General features: G+C 37.1%; 1 protein-coding gene across 8 annotated transcripts in view; it reads right to left on the reverse strand.

The window, feature by feature from the left end:
* Window positions 1-7620: 7620 nt before the first annotated feature.
* LOC144977058 (uncharacterized) overlaps window positions 7621-24477 on the reverse strand; it is a 116189-nt gene continuing 99332 nt past the window's right edge. For 6 of the 8 annotated variants that reach the window (XM_078921795.1, XM_078921793.1, XM_078921792.1 and 3 more), the window contains 3 exons: window positions 18567-18877; window positions 16121-16313; window positions 7621-14886 (listed from right to left, as the gene is read on the reverse strand). In XM_078921795.1, the coding sequence (XP_078777921.1) occupies window positions 13018-14886; window positions 16121-16313; window positions 18567-18574 (2070 nt within the window). In that variant the 5' untranslated portion in view covers window positions 18575-18877 and the 3' untranslated portion in view covers window positions 7621-13017. Of the gene's footprint in view, window positions 14887-16120; window positions 16314-18566; window positions 18878-19910; window positions 20252-21687; window positions 21877-24477 lie in introns of those variants that run through there. The other 2 variants (XM_078921790.1, XM_078921796.1) reach the window with 2 other exon arrangements.

Genomic DNA, 24477 nt, shown 5'->3' on the forward strand with positions numbered 1-24477 from the left:
AGAGAGAGATGCTTATTTGGCCATTCAAAAGCCATTGCCCTTGTCATATTGTGTATCCTCACTATATTACAATATGACGGGACTGAGAAAAACATCGACACTTGAAACTCAACTTCTGTGTCCACAAATTATCCATCTCCAACTGTATATTTTATTATTTAAACTTTACTACTAAAACAGCATATAACAGAGATGATTTACCAGGAAAGTACCTTTTAATAAATGTATCGGCTGGTAACAATTCGCTATATTGCCTTATTACAGTACAGGCGTCATGTCTCATACTAAATGTTGTGTTATTTTGGCTGGGTAGCCTTGTAAAGTAATTTGATCACGCTCAGAGTATATTGCTCTATATATAAAAAGAACGCACAACGCTCCACTATACTATGCATTTGATACATACTTTCTTCCCACCTAAGGCCCCATATCTACCAGCTTCTCCCATACAAGCCCAGTCCGAAGTACTGGGGGTTACGCTGGACCGCAGCCTTATCTATCGGGCACATCTCCAAGGAGTTGCCCAGAAGTTAGAGAACTGCAACAGTCTTATGAGGAAGTTGGCGGGATCAATTTGAGGTGGTAATCAAGCTGAAGACGTCCGCCCTGGCACTATGCTATTCCACCACGGAATACTGCGCTCCAGTGTGGGATAAAAGCAAGAACGTTGAGAAGGTGAATGTAACATTTCGTAAGTCCATTCATATAGTGTCAAGAACGTTGGCAACGACACATAGAGAATGGGGCCCGATAATGGTAGCAATCCAGTCCCCCGATGTCCAACGGGAGACGATTACAAACAACTGGCTTAAAATGATCAAAAGGAGAGGAAATGGGGATACCCCTCTCAGGCGCGTAATGGACGGTGTCCCTTTTTCGAACCGAAATGCGTCCCGGCAACCCTTGTACGTAGCTTCCCTGACTTCGGACAGAGCTGCATATACGAGATGGAAGTCGGTTGGGAAGAACTGAATCCCTCGAGTATGCAGGGACATCGACTCCTCGAAACTGGGAGAGAAGCTGCCAGGTTTTTCCACCAGCAAGAGGAGACATTGGGTGGCAGCCATCAGCTTCGGTTGAGATCCTGCCTCACAGCACACTCACTTCATCAGAGGAGGCTTGCCACCTGTCCAACGCGTACCCATTGTGATCAGAGCACTTCAAGAAAAAGTAAGACAAATGGTAATTGGTTCAAATAGTGAACAGATGTAGATTCCAAGAGCAAACCATCAATGTAGTCAGTTTGAGATCACCTGAAAATCTCATCAAGACACCAGCACAGGATCCCACCAAGAGGAACACACTCAAATGTTTACAGAATACATAATTAACAATACATAAAAGAGTTGATTTACAAGGGGAAAAATATATCTCCCAAAACTATTAACTATACATTTGACTGTTTCCCTTCCAGTCAAGGACTCCATCCAGGCCTTGGACAAGCTAAGTAATCCTATTCCAAGACAAAGGCAGAAAACAACTCGGAAAACAGATATAACTTAATAACGGGATAGAAAACACAACGTGACCTCTTGTCCACCACGGGAGGTCAAAGGACCCTGCTCAAGATGACGTTGTATCTCCGACCATGTCCATAATGGGTCAGTTTTCTCCTTTTAACTTAAGCCAACCACTTTCTGGAAATGTGTCCTGCATCAATAAGAACCAGAATGTTTAATTTCTTTCTGGTCCATGGTATACTTCGAATTATGCGGTATGCTGAAATGCTAACATAATATATATACATTCAGAAACAACAAATACATCGCATCAAAAAGTACATCACTATAACTGTTTCCCTCCCAATCAAAGAATCCGTCCAGGGCAAAGTCAATAAGTAATCCCATTCCAGGACAAAGACAGAAAGCAACCCAGAAGTCAGACAAAAGTGGATAGAAAATACAGTTTGTTTGTTTGTGTTTAAGGGTTTTACGGCGCTTACAACACATTTAGGTTATATCAGCGCCAGTAAAAAGGAAGAAAATGGGATAGTAAAAAGTTCTAGAATTACAAAATAAAGCACCCAAGAAAAAGTAAGACATAGGGGAACTGGGAACAAATAGGGATCAGATGTAGATTCCAGGAGCACACTATCAAAGTACTTAGTTTGAGACCACCTATAAGTCTCATCCGGACGCAAGCACAAAATCCAACAATGAGGAATACACTCAAATGCTTATATTATAAATTCAAATAACAAATATAATAATACATAACAGAGAGATGATTTACAAGGACCCTCCCAGCTAGGACTCCGGCCAGGGCCAGGACAAAACCAAGAAATCTCATTCCAAGACAAAGACAGAAAGCATGTTGGAAAACAGATATAAAGGGATAGAAGACACAGAATGTACCCCCCTGCCCACTATGGGAGTCAGGAACCCCACCCAGTAGAAAATATAGTGACCTCCCACCCACCAAAGGAGGCCAAAAGATCCCAACCAGAGTTAATCAGAAAACAAAACAAAGGTCATAGTTTATTCAAGTATCAAAGCTTTAATCAATGAAAATATTGATTGTTTATAAAGCACAATGATAAAACCGATCACTGGGAGCCAGAAAATGGCACGATTTGGATTTCAATTAATTTGGCAACAATTTCCCTTTGTGTCACATTCCTCTCAATAAGAAATCCTTGGTCTTTTCAGATCCAATCCAATTTTAACGTTAACGATTATATTTCAAATAATAATTTCTCCGATCAAAACAACAATAAATAAAGATGGGGTTCTAACAACAGTTTAACCAACACAGCAGTGCAAAAATAGATTATGCCTTTAATTTATACTATACTTTACACGTCCATGCAACCGAGTCGCCTCTGTTGCCTTACATTTGTGTGTGAAATGGTGAGATATGCGTCGGATTAGTGTATCTTGTTGAGGATTGCAATCGAATATTTAGAGCTGCTAACTCCCGCTTTTCTGTTTCAAGGGATTTTCCCGGCTTTTATTTATCAGTTAATTTATTTTTGGAAGGTTTTAAATCCTTTTTTCCGATTAAATCTATTTTCTTGATTATTTAGTTATGTCTACATCTGTAATATGACCAAGTCATAGTCTATAAGTAATTTTTTAATGGCACATTTAGATTAGAATTCAATGTAAAGCCTTGGAACGCCTATTTTTTAATGAGCCAGATTAGCATAATAGGTTGTTGTGCTTTTGGCCTTGGCAGGCTGATTTAATGTCTTATCTTACCCTGCTTCTCTGGCGTTTTTTTTTTTTTTTTTGGTTGGGCAGCTCTGGAATATGCGATAATTGTTATGTTGTTCGACGTGTTTTGATTTCATATAAAAAAAAGGCGATGAATGAAGAATGTGACCAAATGGAATGTTTGCCTGGTGAAAGATACAGATCTATATCTGTATCTATACAATGCCTCAAATCATCTATCACATTTTCTTCATTTATCCACTCTCTCTCTCTCTCTCTCTCTCTCTCTCTCTCTCTCTCTCTCTCTCTCTCTCTCTCTCTCTCTCTCTCTCTCTCTCGCTCTCGCTCTTTCTTTCTCTCTCTCTCTCTCGCTCTTTCTTTCTCTCTCAATCTCTCAAATCACACGCACACACACACTGTACATAAACACAAGTATGCGCATACAGAAACGTTAATTGCACGTGTGCAAATGAACCAATTTCAAACTGAGACCCATAATATGCATGAATATAATGACTTATTTCTTAATAAACATCATTGCAAGTTTATTTATATAGTAATACAACAATATTACTGAAGATCAACGGCAAAGGAAAATAGTGTGTAAAACAAACAAAATGTTTTCATGAGATCTACATTTAACCTGTGCTTAAAAGCACGAGTGCTCAGGATAAAAAGAAGATAGGAGAGACTTGTTCGAACCAAAAAGAGAAGAGAGATCGAGCAGAACTCCTGAAAACTGTAACGCTAAGATTATAAAGGATCCCAACCGTTGTATGGATATATCCAAATAGGTACAGTACATATGGCCCGTTGAGCTGAAGTTTATCCCTGTTTCTATAGCGTTAAATGAACAATAGTAATTGCTTACTACCCGTTGGATAGGATGCTAGTCAATTGCAAAGCAATTTCGATCAGATCTAACAAACCGAAGTACCCAATTACTGCTGGGGTGTCTGGCGTCAGAAAATCTCGACGACGCCCGGGATCGGTGCCGTTTCCTTTGTGTGAGAAGCGTGTGCCCTGTCAAATGAGCTATCGTGACCTAAATTTACCAAATACAGGGTCTGGACAAAATCGTATTGTCTTATTTTGGAGAAAAAGCTGCAGAAAGAGACTGCATATTAAAAAGGGGTCATAAAAAGCTTTACGGGTGCTTTGTTTTTAAGGGTTTTGCGGCGCTTGCAACACATTTAAGTTATATCAGCGCCAGTATAAAGGAAGAAAATGGGATGGTAAAAAGTTCTAGAATTACAATTAAAGCACCCAAGAGAAAGTAAGACATAGGGGAACTGGGAACAAATAGGGATCAGTGATCAGAAGTAGATTCCAAGAGCATACCACCAATGTACTTAGTTTGAGATCACCTATAAATCTCATCCGGACACAAGCACAAACTCCAACAAAGAGGAATACACTCAAATGCTTACATTATACATTCAAAATAACAAATATAATAATACATAACAGAGAAATGATTTACAAGGAAAAAAAATATCATCTCCCAAAACAATAACTATGCATTTGACTGTTTCCCTCCCAGCCAGGACTCCGGCCAGGTCCAGGACAAAACCAAGTAATCTCATTCCAAGACAAAGACAGAAAGCATGTTGGAAAACAGATATAAGGGGATAGAGGACACAGTTTGTACCTCCCTGCCCACTATGGGAGGTCAGGAACCCCACCCAGTACGGGTGCATTACCAACTGTCTACAATTGCAAGTGTCACGTAAAAAGAAGTACACTACATGATATTGAGATGTTACAGATTTTGATTTCATTAAATTCAAATTTTAAACAAAATCAACATATTTTCCTTTAAATAATAATTTGGGACTTCCCGCGTGGAGTAAACGAATATATTATATATATATATATATATAATATATATATATATATATATATATATATATATATATATATATATATATATATATATATGGAATTGATTGAAAAACATTGAATTCATCTCAATTGTTTGTTTGTTTTTAAGGGTTTTACGGCCGGCACTTGCGACACATTTAGGTCATTTCAGTGCCAGTAAAAAGGAAGAAGGGACAGTAAAAAAGTTATAGATTTACAATTAAAAAGTAAGACGGAAAAATGGCACAAATAGGGAACAGATGTAGATTTCAAGAGCATGTTATAATTGTGCATGGTTTGAGATCACCTAAAAGTCTCATCCTGACACAAGCGCAGATCCACACTAAGAGGAACACACTCAAATGTTTACAAATCATATGTTCAAAAAATACAATACATAATAGAGAGATGATTTACAATGAAAATAATATCATCTCCCAAAACTATAACTATACATTCGACTGTTTCCCTTCCAGCCAAGGACTCCGGTCAGGGTCAGGACAAAACCATGTAATTTCATTCCAAGACCAAGACAGAAGGCAAGTTGGAAAGCAGCTATTACTGGGATAGAAGACACAATAAGTGCCTCCCTGTCCACAATGGGAGGTCAAGAACCCCACCCAGAATTCATTGTAATTGATTTATATATAATCACACCTAAAGAAATAACTATTGCATATTGATATTAAATAAATACATACAAGTATAATTTTGTGATAAGTTAAGATATGGAGCGAATGCTTTGAAGCATAAAGTTTATATATACATCTGAACAAATTGGGAGAAAGATAGCAACAAATACAAAATAAATAACTTTTTAAAATCAAGAAAAAAATCTCTTACTCTTTTAATGACGCTATAAGATGATGTATATATTTATTTAGAAAGGCCTGTGTAATAACGTATAATGATGGGCTGAATGATGTTCGGCTTTTGTTGTGTTTTGTTTTTGAGAGTTATACGGCTCTTGCACCACATTTGGGTCATTTCAGCGCCAGTAAAAAGGATGAAAATGGGATGGTCATAAAAAAAATAATAGATTTACAATTGAAAGCACACGAGAAAAAGGTAAGATATAGGGGAATGGTACAAAAAGGGAACAGATATGTAAATGCTTTTCTCCTTGAGGAATGTAGAAATGCTCAATGCTAAACTCATTTTTATCGAGGTGATTGAGTATTTCTTGTTCAGAAATCTATCCAAGAGAGCCAATCGCACTATACATCATTTGGTTAAAAGATGTTATATTTAATCATTTATTTTCGTCAAAAAGTAATGTTTTTGTTTGTTTTTAAAGGTTTTACGGCGCTAGCTACACATTTTAGTAATTTCAGCGCCAATAATAAAATGGCATAGACGTCTAGTAAAAATAAATCAAGATTTACCATTGAAAGCGCACGAGACATATGGGAATTATTCAAATAGGGAACAGATGTAAATTACAAGAGCTTGCTATCAGTGTACTTAGTTTGAGATCACTTAAATGTCTCATCAAGACGCAAGTACAGGTCGAAACTAAGAGAAATCCACTCAAATGTGACATACCATATTCAAAGAAAAATATAACAGTACAAAACAGAGATGATTTACAGCGCCTTGAGCACGTTCAGAGGATATTGCGCTTTATAAAATCTCACGTTGTTTTAACAAGGAAAAAAGATAGCAATTCCCGAAACTATAACTGTATTTGACTGTTTCCCTCACAACCACGGACTCCGGCCAAGGCCAGGACAGAACCAAGTGATCTCATTCCAAGACAAATACAGAAAGCAATTTGGAAAACAGGTAATATTAATATAGGGGGATAGAAGATACAGCAAGTGACCTCCATGCACGCCTTAGGATGGCAATAAAAAAAACTCCACCCAGATGTCAATAATGAATTAAAATCAAAATGGTAAGCAATACATGTATTATAAATATACAAGAAAGTAGTTTATTTAAACATTACCATTGTATATAATCAGAACCTATCGTATTTAAATAGCACTGTGCCAATAGCACCAACAGTTATTCAATAAGTGTCACTCACCATTTATTTATTATAATTTATCTTTTTCGAAACAGAACGTTAGGGTAAAGTGGTTACATTTAATGTTGGTGTGACAATGGTTTAACTCCATATGAAGGTGTGTGTGTGTTAGGGGGGGGGGATTAAACCTTTGATTTTGATGAATGGTTCAATTGCCAAAAAAGACCCCCCCCCCCCCCCCCACACACACACACACACACCAAAACAGTCTAAAAATAATTATTGCATATTATATTATGGATGTTGACAACATTGTCTAATGCCATGGCATTGAGCACGTAAACATGAAAGACAAAAATACCCTCTGGGTTAGGAGAGCAAAATTACTCTGCGGAACTGTGAAAAAATTTTTTTTTGAATTTTAAAACATTGTCCTTCAAAAAAAATTACCCCAATCTTTCAAAAATCACAAACTCTCAAATCTGTGACTTTTTATAATCGATCTATCTATATTTGAAGGACGAGTTTTCTGTTCAACATTTTTAAAATGTGTTTTGTTTTTGTTTTTTTGTTTTTCAGAGCACGCCAGTACTGTATAGGTCGCCAATATAGAGGATCCGATTGTTCTCGTTTTGCTTTGTTTGTTTTTTGTTTTGTTGTTTGTTTTTGTTTTGTTTTTTTGTTTGTTTGTTGTTTCCCTATGAGAAAGACAAAATTGACCAAATGGCCTTATTTTCCATGGAATAATATGGTAAGGTAATGTCTTATAAATCCCTAATAAATGGACAGCTTTATGAACAAGTAGGCTATTTCATAATATTTTAAAACATTATATGCTAACTCTTTCTTACAACACAAAAAGGTTCGTTCAGCACACAATGCCAGTGTATCGTATTATAATTAGTTAACTTTAACTGCCGTACTCTGGAAAAATTCGTATTTTTTAAAAATGGTCAGAAAACTCGTCCTTCAAATATCGATCAATTTAAATGACCCTCATCTTGGCAAAGACTCTCAAACCTGGGATCTCAACATAAAACTGATTGGAGACAATGGGCCACAAAGCATCATTATCTAATGTAATCAGATTATTTGTTCTTGCGGCTTTATGACTACCATGATTTTGACGATCATACGTTCATATTTGTTTTTGTTTTCTTGTTTGTTTGTTTTTGTTAACGTTTTCTAAAGAAAAAGAGAAAAAAAAAGTCTGACGGACGATTCGAACTGATTCATGAATCATTTGTATTTTAATGGATGTCAATAGTTTTACAGCTGAATACAGACCCAAAAAAAAAAAATCTTTATTCAATTTGGCCGGAAAACTGTTACTTCATGTTAGTTAACTGTCAGTTAACCAGTTAACTTTCGTAATCTTAAAAAACAACAACTCGTATTCAAAAAAAAAAAAAAAAAGGGCCAGTAAACGTCCTTCAGAAATCGATCAATATATATATTACCCTAATATTGGCAAAAACTCTTAAACCTGGAGCTATTTTTTTATTTATTTATTTAATTTTTTATTTTTGGGTTTTACGCGCTTGCGACACATTTAGGTCATTTCAGCGCCAGTAAAAAGGTAGAAAATGGGATAGTAAAAAAAAAAAGTAATAGATTTAAAATTGAAAGCACACAAGATAATGTAAGCGTAAGACAAAGGGAAAGGATTAAAATAGGGAACAGCTGTAGATTCCAAGAGCACGCTATCAGTATACCTAGTTTGAGATCACCTAAAAGTCTCATCCAGACACAAGCACAGGTTCCTACTAAGAGGAACACACTCAAATGTTTACAAATCATATATTATATGTAAAATAAAAATGGTATAGTGGATAACAGAGAGATGATTACAAGATAAAAATTATTATCTCCCAAATCTCTAACTAAACATTTGACTGCTTCCCTCCCAGCCAGCCAGAGCCAGGACAAACTCAGAAGTCCCAGGTTTAAGAGTTTGCCAAGATTAGGGTCTTTAAAATCGATCGATATTTGAAGGACGAGTTTTCTGGCCAAACTTTTGAATACGATTTTTCCAGAGTACAGACGTTAACTGGTAATTATCTGCCTGAGAACACTTTTGACATTTTCAGTCTTTTTATTTTTCTTTCTAGTTTTGAAAAAAATAAAACTTCCCTATTCTAAGACATTTCAGCAAGCTTTAGGGTTCGTCGTAAATGAAAATGTACCGATACGCGAGGTAAGTAGCAAACGAATGCATTTTGTCAGTGTAAAGCAGTGCAATCATATCATGCATCATATTCCCGCACTAGTACACATGCACATCCGCCCATTCATCCAGCCAGCCATCAAAACAGGCAGACAAATAGACAGACAGAAAATACATATATACATACATACATACACATAAAAATACACACTTTAAATAAATAAAATCATCAATATCATAATATTATGAACAGGAGAGGTTGACCAGAAATGTAAGAAAATCAAATAAATATTGTATGCTGTGGATTTTAGTTAATAACAAGCCGAGATGCATTATCAAAGTAGTGGCTTTAAAATCAAATAAGAAAAACAAAACAAATAAAACATAATCAAAATCAAATTTTATAATATCACTGAACAGGAAAAAAGCAGATCTGTTTTCTTTTCTTTATTTTATTTTTATTTTTTTATTTTTTTAACACTGCAACCATCTCAATTTACAGCAGATATTATTGCTGTACTGCTTTTCGACAACAGTGGAACCCGCATGAAGTCAACACACTTAAAGTCAACTTCTGCTTTAAGTCAACACCATCTGTTGGTCCCAAATGTTCTTGATCGAAATATTTTCCATTGATAATGGATAAAGTCAAGCAATCTTTCTGGTCTGGTAATGTTGACTTTAGCAGGATTCCACTGTATTTAAGAAGCGTTTGGTTAGCAACGGAGTGGAGATCAGCAACTATCGATAGCAAATCTTTCAGCAACCAAATCAATTTATAAAAGTGCCAGTCTTGCATTCGAAGAGTGATGGTATTTAGAGCCAGGGTGTAGACAAAACATTTGAGTCGTGCCATTTCCAAAGTAGGACAGAAAGCCACTTGAAATTGAAAAAAAAATGTTTGTTTGTTTTACGGCGATTGCGACTCATTTAGGTCATATCAGCGCCAGTAAAAAGAAGAAAATGGAATAGTCAAAATATTCTTGATATAAAATTAAAGCACCCAAGGAAAAGTAAGACAAAGGAGAATTGGTTCAATAATAATATTAGATGGCATTTATAGGGAACATATGTAGATTCCAAGAGCATGCCATCAATGTAGTTAGTTTGAGATCACCTTAAAGTCTCATCCAGACACCAGCACAGGAGGAACACACTCGAATGTTTACAGAATACATAACTAACAATACATAACCGAGAGATCATTTACAAGGAAAAAAATATCATCTCCCAAAACTATAACTATACATTTGACTGTTTCCCTCCCAGTCAAGGATTCCAGTCAGGGCTGGAACAAAACTAGGTAAAGTCTCATCCAGACACCAGCACAGGAGGAACACACTCGAATGTTTACAGAATACATAACTAACAATACATAACCGAGAGATCATTTACAAGGAAAAAAATATCATCTCCCAAAACTATAACTATACATTTGACTGTTTCCCTCCCAGTCAAGGATTCCAGTCAGGGCTGGAACAAAACTAAGTAATAACATTCCAAGACAAAGACAGAAGACACAGCGTGGCATCCTGCCCACCATGGGAGGTCAAATGACCCCGCCCAGGGAAAAAAGGCAACAGTTGGAGAATTATTATATTTTGGAGACCGTATCAGTAACCCTATAGACATCCCGATGGAAAAGAGATGGTAGTAGTAGTTTGAAAAAAAAAGGGGGGGGGGGGGGGGGGGGGGGGGGTGGTGGAACTGAACTTAGTTTAATACGTAGATTCTTTTAGCAAATTATCTAACAAATCCCTTTTGCAGCTGTGCAAAAATAAACCAAGCCTATTCTTTCAACTGATAGAAACAAATTAACCTCGACTAATTGTCCAAATTTAGACCTGAAAAACTCGAATATTTAACACGGTTATACTCGTACATATTATGTAATTTTCACAAATGAGGACCAAAAGGGGAAAACAAGCAGTCACATTTTGTAGAAAATTGTTTTTGTTTTGTTTTTAAGGGTTTTACGGCGTTTGCAACACATTTAGGTTATATCAGCGCCAGTAAAAAGGAAAAAAATGGGATAGTAGAAAGTTCTGGAATTACAATTAAAGCACCCAAGAAAAAGTAAGACAAAGGGGAACTAGGAACAAATAGGAATCAGATGTAGATTCCAAGAGCATACCACCAATGTACTTAGTTTGAGATCACCTATAAGTCTCATCCGGACACAAGCACAAAATCCAACAAAGAGGAATACAATCAAATGCTTACATTATACATTCAAAATAACAAATATAATAATACATAACAGAGAGATGATTTACAAGGAGAAAAATATCATCTCCCAAAACAATAACTATGCATTTGACTGTTTCCCTACCAGCCAGGACTCCGAACAGGGCCAGGACAAAACCAAGTAATCTCATTCCAAGACAAAGACAGAAAGCTTGTTGGAAAACAGATATAAGGGGATAGAAGACACAGTATGTACCTCCCTGCCCGCTATGGAAGGTCAGGATCCCCCACTGCAAGAAAATTAAAATTTTCGATGGGATAACGCATGTTATTTCAAAAGGTGTCCATTATTTCAATACTAGTGACTATGCATTTCCTTAGCTTGATCAGATAACTGCCGTATTCTATAAAAACTCGTATTTAAAAATTGGCCAGAAAACTCGTCCTTCAAATGTCGATCAATTTAAATGACTCCCATCTTGGCAAAAAACAAACAAACAAACAAACAAAAACGAATTCTCAAACCTGGGACTTCGCGAAGATAAAAGACATTAATACTGCCCTCTCAGAAAACAATTCGACAATGATCAAAACAAACCACCCACTTTTAACAAATAAAACAATTTCTTTTTTAATGGAATTATTTCAACAGGAGTAACATTTTAAGAAGAATTGGGTGGGGGTGGGGGGAATAAACACAAAACCCAACAAGAACAAGAACAACTACATTGATATCACAAATGAAATGTAAACATAAATAATGGGGGGGGGGGGGGAGACTAAGCATTTTATCCGAGGACATTTTTTCCTAGAACTCAATCTATCATTTCTAACATCAACAAAAGAAGCAACTCTTTTGATATGCTAAATTACCGTAAAATCCAGTTAAATAAATAGACGATGTTTTTCATACAATGCAGTGGTTTAGTTATGTTGTGCTCAGCACAATTTACGAGTGGACAATCTTTCCGATCCAATTCTATCATTAAACTAACATAAACCACCACGTAGTTCCAAATCCTTGTATTTTCTTAATTTGGACAGAACCTGAACCGGTATTGTACCGTGACAACACACCAAACTCGACAATGGCACGTCTCAACTTGTATCAAGTTACTTGACCCTCCTATTAGGTATGTAGTTCCTACCGAAATCTTGAGAATGATTATGCTTCAAACACATTGCTCAAAGTGACTCGGATGTGATGGAGTATTTATTAACCACAACCGCACTGACATGCGCATCGCCTCACAGACAAGTTGCAGTGAATGCATTGCGTGGAGATTTGGTTTAAATAGCCTTCTAATGTTGTACGAGTACATCTAACACCATGGAGTAATTTCCGCACGATGAAAATCGTGGAAATAAGTTTTATAAATCTATACTGTATAAAATAAAATTTTCGGATCATGCTTGTCATGGAAGAAAATATACCATGAATGATAGAACAAAAGAAAAATATTGATGATAATATGTTCTGTATTATTATAGATAATTCTGTGTAGCAATAACTGATTTAAAGCATAATCTAATGTCGGTTTTTGGTCGAAGCAAATCAATTTGTTTCATTTATAGTTACTTGTGACAACATGAAGGGCAGAGGGAAAATTACTATGACTCTCGGCGGAAGGGTTTAAGTCAAGTAAATCAGGATTGAAATATAGCTGATATTCTTAGAAGAAACGTCCATGGCAGGGGTTTATCTCTGAAGGGGAAAGCGCGATAAAGAAGCTGCCTGCGCTATTTCGAACATCATCGTTGTTGGTATTATTGTTGGTATCATTGTTATTGTTATCGTTATTGTTGTAGTTGAGAGAGTGTGCTGTCCGGATGATCACTCCGTTGTCTGATCGGCTAGTTTGAATGATGACCGGCGGTCTGTAATTGTACATGTCCAGACCGCCCCGCCCACTCAGCAACCAGTTTGCCGTGGCCACATCCTGCTCGTCATACGGCGGAGGCAAATCTGTTGGTATTGTCGTTTCAGTGTTAATGTCACTCACTCCCGATAAAGATGGCGCCTGGTTGTTGTTGGGGATGATGTTGTTATTCACCGTATCGTTGTTGATGTTATTGTTATTTTCTGTATTACTGTCAACAGAACATTGAGAATTGATATGGTGAGATCGAGATCGGACTGGAAGAGTTGGGCTACTGGAGACGCTGGCTGTCGGGTTGGTCCAAGACTCCATTGTGACATCATCGCACATAGAGTGATTGGTTGCGATTGGGGGTTCAAGATCGAATCTCACCTGCTTCCTTGTCTGCTTGCAAGAACCATTAGCCAACTCGATTATTGCTGTTGCTGTATCGTTGTTCCTGGTATTGCAATGTGCTGTGGAGGGGGCGAGGTCTGGACATTCTGTATTTACAGAGCTTGTTGCATTGTTGTTATTGTTTTGGTCGCTGTTGTTTGCAGAGCTGTAAAAACTGAAATTAGCGTTCATGTCGGCTGTTGTAGGAGTAGTGGTATCCGTGGCAGAAGAACCCCTGCGAACTCCTGCAGTACAGTTACTTTCTAAATCGACACTGCACGAATTAACATGACCTGTAGTTGCTGTGTGACTGGAGTGACACTCTATACTGGAACCAAGAGTTACAGAGCCACAAGGCAATATGGCGCTTGGGGAGAGATTCAGGAACGCATTTGGAGATTCTTCTCCAATGATCCACAAAGCAACTCGTGCTTCCTGTACTGGAGTGTAAGGGGGCGGCGGGGGGAGATCTGACATATTACCTACTTCCATCTCCGGCGCCGACGGTTCCAAAAACTGTTTGTTGTCAAAGGGATCTGCAGACCCATCCCATGACGTCAGGCTGTTGACGGAACATGGACTCGTCGCCATTATTGCACTGCTATTTTTAGCATTGGGCGAATCCGTTACTGAAAACACGCAAGATCCGTCAGTTTGATCCACGCTCTGTCTTTGTCTCTGAGTATTTCTCCCAATGTCGATGCTCGGACTTGTGACATTCACGGGTGTCTTTGTTGGTGCTGTAAGAATATCTAAATTAGTCTTCTCAAAGAGCTGCTTACACATCTGGCCACACGTGTGGTTCCTAAGCACATCCATTATACCCCTCTCACCTCTGTCCATGTCACCATAGCTCGAATTCCTTGAGTGAATTATAGGCGTTGAGAAGAAAAATCCTAAGTCGTCCTTGATTCCGTTCAGCCCGCAGACAACGAGATTGCCGTTGCTGTGATGGTGTGAGAAATGTACGAAGGCGTTCACCACAGACGAATAGTCGGCGGTATCGTACGTCTTTCCGTTCTGGTCTACAAACGTATTAACCTTTGATTTTTTGGTGCTGTAATCGCTCACTCGAACGTCTTGTTCGAACAGAACAGCTTCTCCTATGTGCAATTTCTTGTCTCCCGAGAAGAAGAGCTGTTTCAGTTTCGAGACTTCATCGATGGGAGCCCAGTAACTCCTGGTGGCTCTCATGTAGTGGGGACTGTCCCTGCCTAGTCTTTTGTTGAAGGCTCGCACCAGCTCCCTGAATTTCTCCGATTTATAAGTTTCCACGGTGCATAGCTCCTGTTAATGAGAAAAGACCGATAAATTGAATAAGAGCAACTAAAATTCAAAACAACAAGAAATCTTATTCATTACATTTCGATTTTAAGGGGCGTTAAATGAACAACTGCTAGACTGCTGCTGCTGCGACAACCACTGACTATGGATTACGTAAGAACTTGCATAATCACTCGACCCCCACAACCACCAATATAGATAACAACACCAACTACTACTACTACTACTACTACTACTACTACTACTACTACTACTAATAATAATAATAATAATAATAATAATAATAATAATAATAATAATAATAATAATAATACTGTGTTCTTCTATAGCGCTAAATGCCGAAGCCTCCAAGCGCTTTACAATCCAATATACTTATCAAACCATAGACACACTCATACGAGCCAAGAAGACACACACAACAGTCGCACACACTAACTATGCAAGTTTTACAAAATGAAAGTGGCATTCAACAAAATGGAATCAAAAAAATAAAACGAATAATTTACTCATCAAGAAGATAATGTTAATGCCTAAGATAGAACTTTCAGGAAAAGATGAGTTTTCATATTTTTCTTTTAAATTTCTACGCTGCTCGTGAGCCTTACTGACAAAGGAAGTGAGTTCCAAACGGTAGGTCCTGCTTTTTAGAAAGATCTATCGCCTAAATTAGTAAGCCGTGTTTTTGGCACTTTTAGTAGCTGGATCTCCGATTACCTAAGCTGGCGAATTCCACAAGTTCTTGAATGTAGCTCGGAGATCGGGAATTTAGTGCGTTGAAAGAAAAAGGGCAATTTTGTATTCGATTCTGACTCAAACGGGCAGCCAATGTAGTGTTTTGAGCATAGTTTTTACACTTGTTCTCTCGTATCGACAAATTATGCCCAGAACCATTCTACTACTACAACTACTACTATTTCTACTACTGCTATTACAACCACAACAACAACAACAACTACTACTACTACTACTACTACTACTACTATTACTACTACTACTACTACGTAATAATAATAATAATAATAATAATAATAATAATAATAATAATAATAATAATAATAATAATATAATAATAATAATAATAATAATAATAATAATAATAATAATAATAATATATAATATATGATGATGAGATGATGACGATGCTGATGACGACAATGATGATGATGATGATGATGATGATGATGGTGATGATGATGATGATGATGATGATGATGATGATGATGTTAAACCTACACACCTTGGTACCATGCGTGTTGGCAAACACCTTAACCACACATTTTAGACCAGACTGAGGTCCAATCCCATTGATGATTCCTTTATAGAGTTTGAAGTGCTGACCACGGTAGAAGCTCTTCTCATGGAAACTCACCCAGTAGCTTTCTCCGTGGACTTTGTCACAGTGGAGAGTCGAGTTGTGAAAGCTAAGGAGACTGGGAAATCGAAGTTGAAAAGAAAAAAAAAAAGGGGGGGGGGGAGAGAGAGAGAGAGAGAGAGAGAGAGAGAGAGAGAGAGTGAGAGAGAGAGAGAATGAAGAGGACAATTACAAACTACATTTCAAAACGTTTCTAAGTTTTATTCAGATAATATTCCACAAAACACACTCATTTAAGTTTATCTCAAGGGGGACACCTCTATTTTAAATTCTCCGTGCGATATGAATAAAATGACAGTCAGCCATAAGAAATTAGGAACTTTCGATTTACAGGCACCTCTAGGTCACAGGTTAGTCTGTAGAACACGATTGAAAGGGTGATCCAGCCAGTAGTTTATAAATAAAACGAAATGACGTCACTCGGCACTTAGTTATTGTTTTTAGCCAACCATTTTTATGAGTAGCTCTCACTAAATTGTATCAGACTATAAATTTTTAAGGTTACATATGTTTTTGGGGGGTTTTTTAAGGGGTTTTTTTTTGTTTTGTTTTTTTGTTGTTGTTTTTTTTTTTTTTTTTTTTTTTTTTTTTTTTTTTTTTTTTTTTTTTTTTTTTTTTGGGGGGGGGGGGGGGGTTGGTACGTTATATCCGGCTGGCGGATGTTATGGGTTTTTTAACGAAACACAATGCATCAATTGGTGGAGCACCCGCATCTATAGTCTGTATAGGGACTTTAGTGAGAACTAATCACCCACCTCACCTGGTGGTCTAAAGGCAATAAAGATCCGGGTGACGTTAACTTAAGGGTTATTCTGCCGTACTCTGATTTAGAAAAGAAAAAAAAGCAAGAAAAGAAAAAGAAAAAAATAAACTTGAGCTATCATATAGCTCAACATCCACTAAACGTGCTCAAAGCGCTTTATAAATGGTCCCTGACGTAACAGGCAACAAACATGTAGAACGAGACATGACGCCTGTTTGGTGATGTTACAATTTTTTCCGACAGAGACAACGCTGTTAACGGCCAGGTACTCATTTTACATCTAAGTACGGTTACAGAATGTGAGTAAAGAGCCTTTTCCAAGGACTCAATTATGTGCCGAGCGAGGCTCGAACCCAGGACCCTTCGATCCGAAAGCGAGTGTCATACCACAAGACCATAAAGCCGCACAACAAATAAAAACTTCTTTTTTTAAAATTGGCTAGAAAATCTGTCCTTCAAAATCGATAAATCGGGTTCAACAGTCGTGACGTCACTTCCCTCGTAACTAATTTTTTGTTTGTTTGTTGCTTTAGGTCTCTTCCAACACAATTGAGGTTATATGAGAGACCGCTGAAACAAAAAAAACAAGCAATCTAACAAAAATAGTAAAAATGTAAATCAAAATCATAACCTAAAGATATCATAAGCTAAATTATAAATAACCAAGAACAAACAGGCAGAAGATTTACAGGAAAAAAACATCCCTGTCAAAAATACAATCACAAACCAAAGAAGCAGGATAGGCTAGTAAAGAGAAGAAGAAACGACATCACTATCGGATCGTACACCCATGCGAACATCATAGGTATATGATTCAAGGGTGATGCTCCCATCCAACCACCCGCCCCTCGTAACTAAGCTTATTAACTGGTTCTAAACTATCGGGAACAATGGCGGACGCCAATATCTCCATCACCCTTGTGAGTACTTCTCTGTTGAGCATGAAAGTGAATCCAGATGAGAAAATCATAAATATGGTCATTCTTAGACTTTTACATTTTCTGATCATTTTATGTTTGGAAAAGTTCAACCCACTTGAAGAATAAAGAGTACCCACTTTCTCTGTTTAGAACCAGTCGTTGGTTGCAAGGCGGACGTGACGTGAGACTGTTGAACCCTATCAAAACGACCCTCATTTGTCAAAAACTCTCAAACCTGGTACTCTGGGTTAGAGAATTTTTGAAAAAAATTAAAGGAGTCTTTCCTCGAGGTCAATAATACTGATTTCGGTTAAAAACCATATTATTATACTTGTACTAATCATCATCAAGTACCATGCTTGTAGCAGAAATCGGCGATCATGTCCATCCAACCATATCTGTCCTCAGATCTTCTCAATAGCTCGATTCCTGTTCCTCCTCCACAAGTCCATCTGTTCAGATTGTCAATGTAATCTATCCTCTGTCTCCCTCTTCTTTTCTTCCCAGCAACTTTACCCGTAAGTACAATCTTTTCAATTGTAATAATATCTATTTGTTTTAAATGAACAACAATAAATGGTAAATTTGAATGCAATATAACACCATAAATTATATGATAGGCACTTACCTCATCATGTTGTGTTGTTTGTTACTGTTATCCTTGTCCTTATCCTCACAACCAACGGTGCCTATGCTGTTTTGTTGATGATGAAGATGGTGTTGAAGATGATGGTGGTGGTGGTGATGGTGGAGGTGAGTGTCGCCGCCATGGGAGTGGTTTGGGGGGTGGTAGCGGAGCTGGTGAACGGGTCCCCCACCACTGGTGGTACCGACGTGAACCGAGTGCTGGGGCTGGGGGTTATGGATGTGTGGATGGGAGATCAGATCTTCCTGTGTGACGTCATCATATGTCTGGCTATGAATACAGCCAGTGTGGATCTGTCAATGTGGAAAAAGACGTGTAAATTAGGATTTCTGGGGGCAAAATATATAATAAATAAATACAAACACAATGTAATAATGAATAAATACAACCACGCTGACACATACACGCGCGCACACACACACACACACACACACACACACATACAGATCGATCCACTTACAAACACATAAACTTATAAACAAATACATACAAACTAACAAAAGCACACAAACAAATACTCAAAACACAAATAAACACACACACACACATACACACACACATACATTTAATATCACACACATATATTTCCAACTTAAATTGGATCACAAGAGATTCGCAGCCATAGCTTAGGATTGAACACCGCCAACATAAGAAATAAATTTTAAAAAAAAAAGGGGGGGGATCCTAAATCTAGAGGTGCCTAAATGAGTAAATAAAATGTATGGTAAAATAAAAGGAGTAAAAAATGACTCATATAAAAGATACAACACAAAGTAAATGACTGTTCGGCCTTTGGGCTTTTTAGGGTAAACGTATAAAAGAAAAGGAGATGTTATTTTACATTTATATTATAGTTAGTAAAGAGGGTAAGAAAATATAGGTAAAAATCTGTCTGTGTGTGTATGTATTAGTGTGTGCAAGGGAGGGAGGGGGGTGGGGCACACAAACAAACACACACACACACACACACACACAAATATATATATATATATATATATATATATATATATATATATATAATATACAGAGAGAGAGAGTGAGAGAGAGAGAGAGAGAGACAGAGAGAGAGAGAGAGACAGAGAGGGAAGATGAAGAAATAGAGGAAGGAGGTGAAGTAATGAGATGAAATGTAAACCGAGATCGAAACTATAAAAATCAAGCATAAGATAGGTAGGGGTGGGGTGTGTGTGTGGGGGGGGGGGGGAGTAGGTTACTGCATGACGATAGTAAGGTGAATTGCACCTAAAATTTAAAAATAAAAAAATGAATAATAAAAAATAAATTTAAAAACCCAAAAATAATAATAATAAAGGAAATGACACCTACATGGAATTCCAGCACCGAGTCTACATGGTTAAAATACGTTCTAGAAAGGTATTCAGATGCAATATTTCGAGGAATTTCAATGAATCCACTGAAGTAAACCTAAAATTCGACAGCACAGTCACAACCAAGTGTAATCATAAATCACAAAGTTAATCCTCTGCAGTATAATATTTTGTTCGTATCTGAGTACAGTGTACTAATTTGTTTATAGCACGACGACAGCGACGAAGGTGAAGACAATCAGTGATGGCGGATATAGCCGGACACTTAAGTGTGCAGTTGACATGAGTGGCACGTAACATAGAATGGCAACAGTAGATTCATTGGCGGCATGTTGAAGTGAGATGCGGTGGAAGGTACCCACCAACTACCTATCAATTTATATCACGAAATCGGGAGATACGATGAATTCTCACCAACTTCTAGCAAACAGTTTTATAGATAATATGCACTTGACGTCACTCAGTAGGAGGCTGTCGTTTCTAGCCAGCCAGGAAGGGAATTCTCTCTTATAGACTATATTTGTGGGTTGACAGACAAAACGGTTTATTTTTAGATGTTTATTTTAACAATTTGACAGTTTATGACAGAGGAACACTACTGATCACTAACAAACTGTGCATTTTGGGACTACCGGTCAGCCTCAAGACATTCTGCTCCCTTTTTGCCCGTTCAAGTTCATTGTGTGCTATAATCAGCGAGACGAGAATTGCAAATTTCAAAATGGCCTCGCGTAATGATTTTTGGTAAATCTATGTACGAAGAGGTCATTCTAAACAAAGTGATTTTTAACTTATTATACTCGTGTAAATGTAGTGGGGAATATTATGTTAACTACGTAACTATTTACTGTGTAGTCTCGAAGACATCCTGTGAAAAAAGCCATTGCATTTATATTACAACAAACAATCCGACAAACCGTCTGAGAATTTTAGTATAAAAGATTACAAAACATAACATTTTGTGTTTGCTACAATGGATTTAGACCTAGAGTTACACGGTGAACATTTTAAAAATGTGTTTAGCGTAAAAGAAAATATTTGGCATGTGAAACTAGTAATAATTACAGGAAAAGAAAGACACATTCGGACAAGCTTGGTAACATCGATTTGACTTAACATCCTCTTGTAAATCTAAAGTTTAAGCTTAATAATAATAAGAATAATATAAGAATAATTTGAGTCTTCACACAATATGCAAATGAAGATGTGAGATGAACTCCCGAATGCCTTGCCAAGAGATCTAATTGTTTATGATTGTTGTTATTTTTTCATCCAATCTTTTAGGGCCAGACATATTCTTTTCCTCTCTCTTTTTTCTCAACATAAATAGCTCTCACACAAACGTATATTCTAAAAAACGAGCCCAGTTGCAAACTATGTAACCACCAAGAAATATAAATGTCATCAATTTTGCAATTACCAATAAGACTTGTTTTTATCTTTAACTTTATTTTAAGTGACCGGAGACTACCGCAAATATCTTAAAACGTCAAATTAATCTTATCTTTGGGGGAGGGGGGGGGGGGGGGGGGGGTCGGTGGTGTATAAACACAAGATAACGCATCATTTAATTTTATCAAGTTTACCAATGTAAGAGTGACCAGAGGAGGGTTAAAAAAAAAACATTTTCCGACAAAATAAAAATATTCATATAAAAAAGAAACCAAGCAAATGTATCTAGTTTCGGTCTCCTTGGCCACGGAACGCAATGCTAATGATATCATGGTATACAAACAAATACTATGACTACAACTATTGTAACATCTCGCTCAAACCTTAGCAAACGGTAGTCGTGATGGCACTAGCATTGTGACAATCCATACTCATTATATCAGAATATCACGCCATGAAAAATATCAACAGTTGACAAAAGCAACGGATGTATAAAGAGCAGGCAGACTCAATCCGATGATGTTGAACAATGGACAGGATAATGACGTAATGGCAGACGTATCGATCCATCCTATTATTCAACGCAAATCTGGTCTCTTCTAGATCTCGTGTCAGTGCTCTGATAGAGCTTTCCAGTAGTGAACATAAGGTTACTTCATGGGCTACTCATTTTCAAAGCATGATAACTGTAATAATAAATTATGACCATAGTAAATGTAAATACACATTATTATGTGCACGCAGTGCTGAACCCATGCCTGCAAATCGGATTTGAAAATGGAAAGGTGAAAGGGTCATAATATTATTATTCTTACACATTCTTTTAGTCTTGAATAACATCGACAGCTCACCAGCTGTATGGAAATTGAATAGTATGCTCACAAAAAAGTAATACGTGACGTCATTCTAGAAAGCTCACATAATTATCATACACAAGGGGGAAAGGGGGGGGGGAGGGGGGGGGGGTTGTAACCAATTACTATTCATGGTAGAACGCAGATAAAATATATTTTATTACCAGTAGGTCGCTATTGTGTAATGGGTTTTTGATTAACGACAGTGTGTTCAGCTGTTGGGTTTATAGGGGAGGAAATAAGGGTCTTATTAAAATGCCTATAAAGGTATGAGTATGTAGTTCGCTTATGTATGCCGTGTATAATGTTATTTCGACAGTAGAAAACGGTAAACAGATCATAATAATTACTGCCGCATATAATGTTATTTCCACGATAGAAAACGGTAAGCAGATCATAATCATTACTATCTAGATAATTGTGAACCATTATACTATATGGTTGATAAAAACGATTCGAGCCTAGATTTTAGATCGACAGAATGCAAACCATCGCTTCTCTTTCTCGTATTCTTCTCCCTCCTCCTATTCTATTTCTAAACTTTCTTAAAGATATTCCCTTCCATATCCTCTTCCTCATCCACGCCTCCTCCGGATCTCAACTCAATCCAACTAATATTGGATCTTCAATGAACCAGTATCAGAAAAAACTACTTTTGAATTATAGCAAGTGACCACGACGAATGGTAAAGACAAAAAGTTTCATTTGTGCCCAATGTTCGCAGCTGACTGAAAGTAATAAAGTTTGTCGAGTTTTAACCAAAATAGCTATCACGTGAACACAATTTAAAAATAATTAATTATTCTCTCATTGTAACAAAAAATCAAATCATATTTTACATCCGGTAAACACAATGCATTCAAAAATATCTTTTAACAAATTGTATTTTCCACTGTTGTGTGTAGTCTTAGGCTCACAACACCTCCTTTACTGTGCCCAAGAATTGAGTCGGCGATTATACACCTCTAACCGTTAGGAAAGTTATATAATGTATAATTTCAATGTATAATTTCAACTAACTCAAAGGGTGAAAATATATTTATTTCCTTTAGTACGTGTAATACGAAGAAAACGTAAGCTTTTATATAGAGTAATATCCACTAGTGTACCTAAAGCGCTCTACGTGGGATCCCAAGCCGAATATTAAAACATGGTGGACGACATTTTACGCAAAGCGCAATCGCTATATTTTTTTCGACAGAGACATGTGTTGTTATCGGTCCGGTAATCATTTTACGTCTGAGCACGACGAGACAATGTGAATAAATTAAATTGAAAATACTTAACCTAGAGCCGCCAACAGCGGGATCTGAGTTGTGGACCCATGCGTCAGCGAGAAGCTTCATGTCTGGCTAGAAGACCAAAACGACTGATGAATTTATCCCCAAAAACTGACAAATCAAATCATGAATTAATTCAACATCAAAGGGTGTACGAATACCCAAAATCTGATTCACCCCGACAAACCCTTTTTTTCATTTTGCTCTAAACAAAATTTTCCTCAAACATCGATCGATTAATAATATCATATGACCCCAGTCGTGTCAAGAAGTCCAAAACCCGATACTTCAAAGAAGTGCAAGGACTCTTCGAAAAGTTGTGTGCTATTTTAATTCATAGATTGAACACACAATAACAAAAATCATGCCATTGTGGAAAAGATGTGTTTTGACAAAATACATTGTCAAAGTGTGAATACAGCGTGATCTAATTACATTAAATTAACAACGTGCCGTGAACAATAATGCAACATGTAGTTAATTCACACTGATAAAAGCAGTTACGATGCCCATTCAAAGACATGGCACATAAGAAAAGGGAACAGAAAAGTACTCTGACCGGATTCCTGGTTCACAAAATAGTACATCTGACTGACGGTCTTCTGCAATACGCCAGAATCCTATTATGAGGGTAGCAAGCAACAAATAGTGTCAATTTTATATTACAAATCCAAAGGAAATTACAGTGACTTGGATCGCGTCTTCAGGCCTCATAATCCATTGACATCCCCATGTTTAGATAAAATACTTCCAACATCTGCCAACGGGATATAACGTACCTACGCACTAAACTAACCTTGAACGTTTATAATATGACAGATATATTTAGTGAAAAAAATCATAAAAATGGATGTCTAAAACAATAGCAAAGAGTTGAGGGAGGTCAACTTCGTTCCTTCTATAGCAATTGCTACAATTGCCATCTCTTAAGCTTGTTCCAAATGCAAATCGAAAGAGAAAAATCCCAATAAATTGAAGAATTCTTTTTTAAAGGAAAAAAAAAAAAAAGCAGATCAAAATAAATTTGCCGAAAGTTCTC

Source organism: Berghia stephanieae, chromosome 7, assembly GCF_034508935.2.
Source record: "Berghia stephanieae isolate SIO BIC M18660-M18661 chromosome 7, UCSD_Bste_1.3, whole genome shotgun sequence".
NCBI classification, from domain to species: Eukaryota; Metazoa; Mollusca; class Gastropoda; order Nudibranchia; family Aeolidiidae; genus Berghia; species Berghia stephanieae.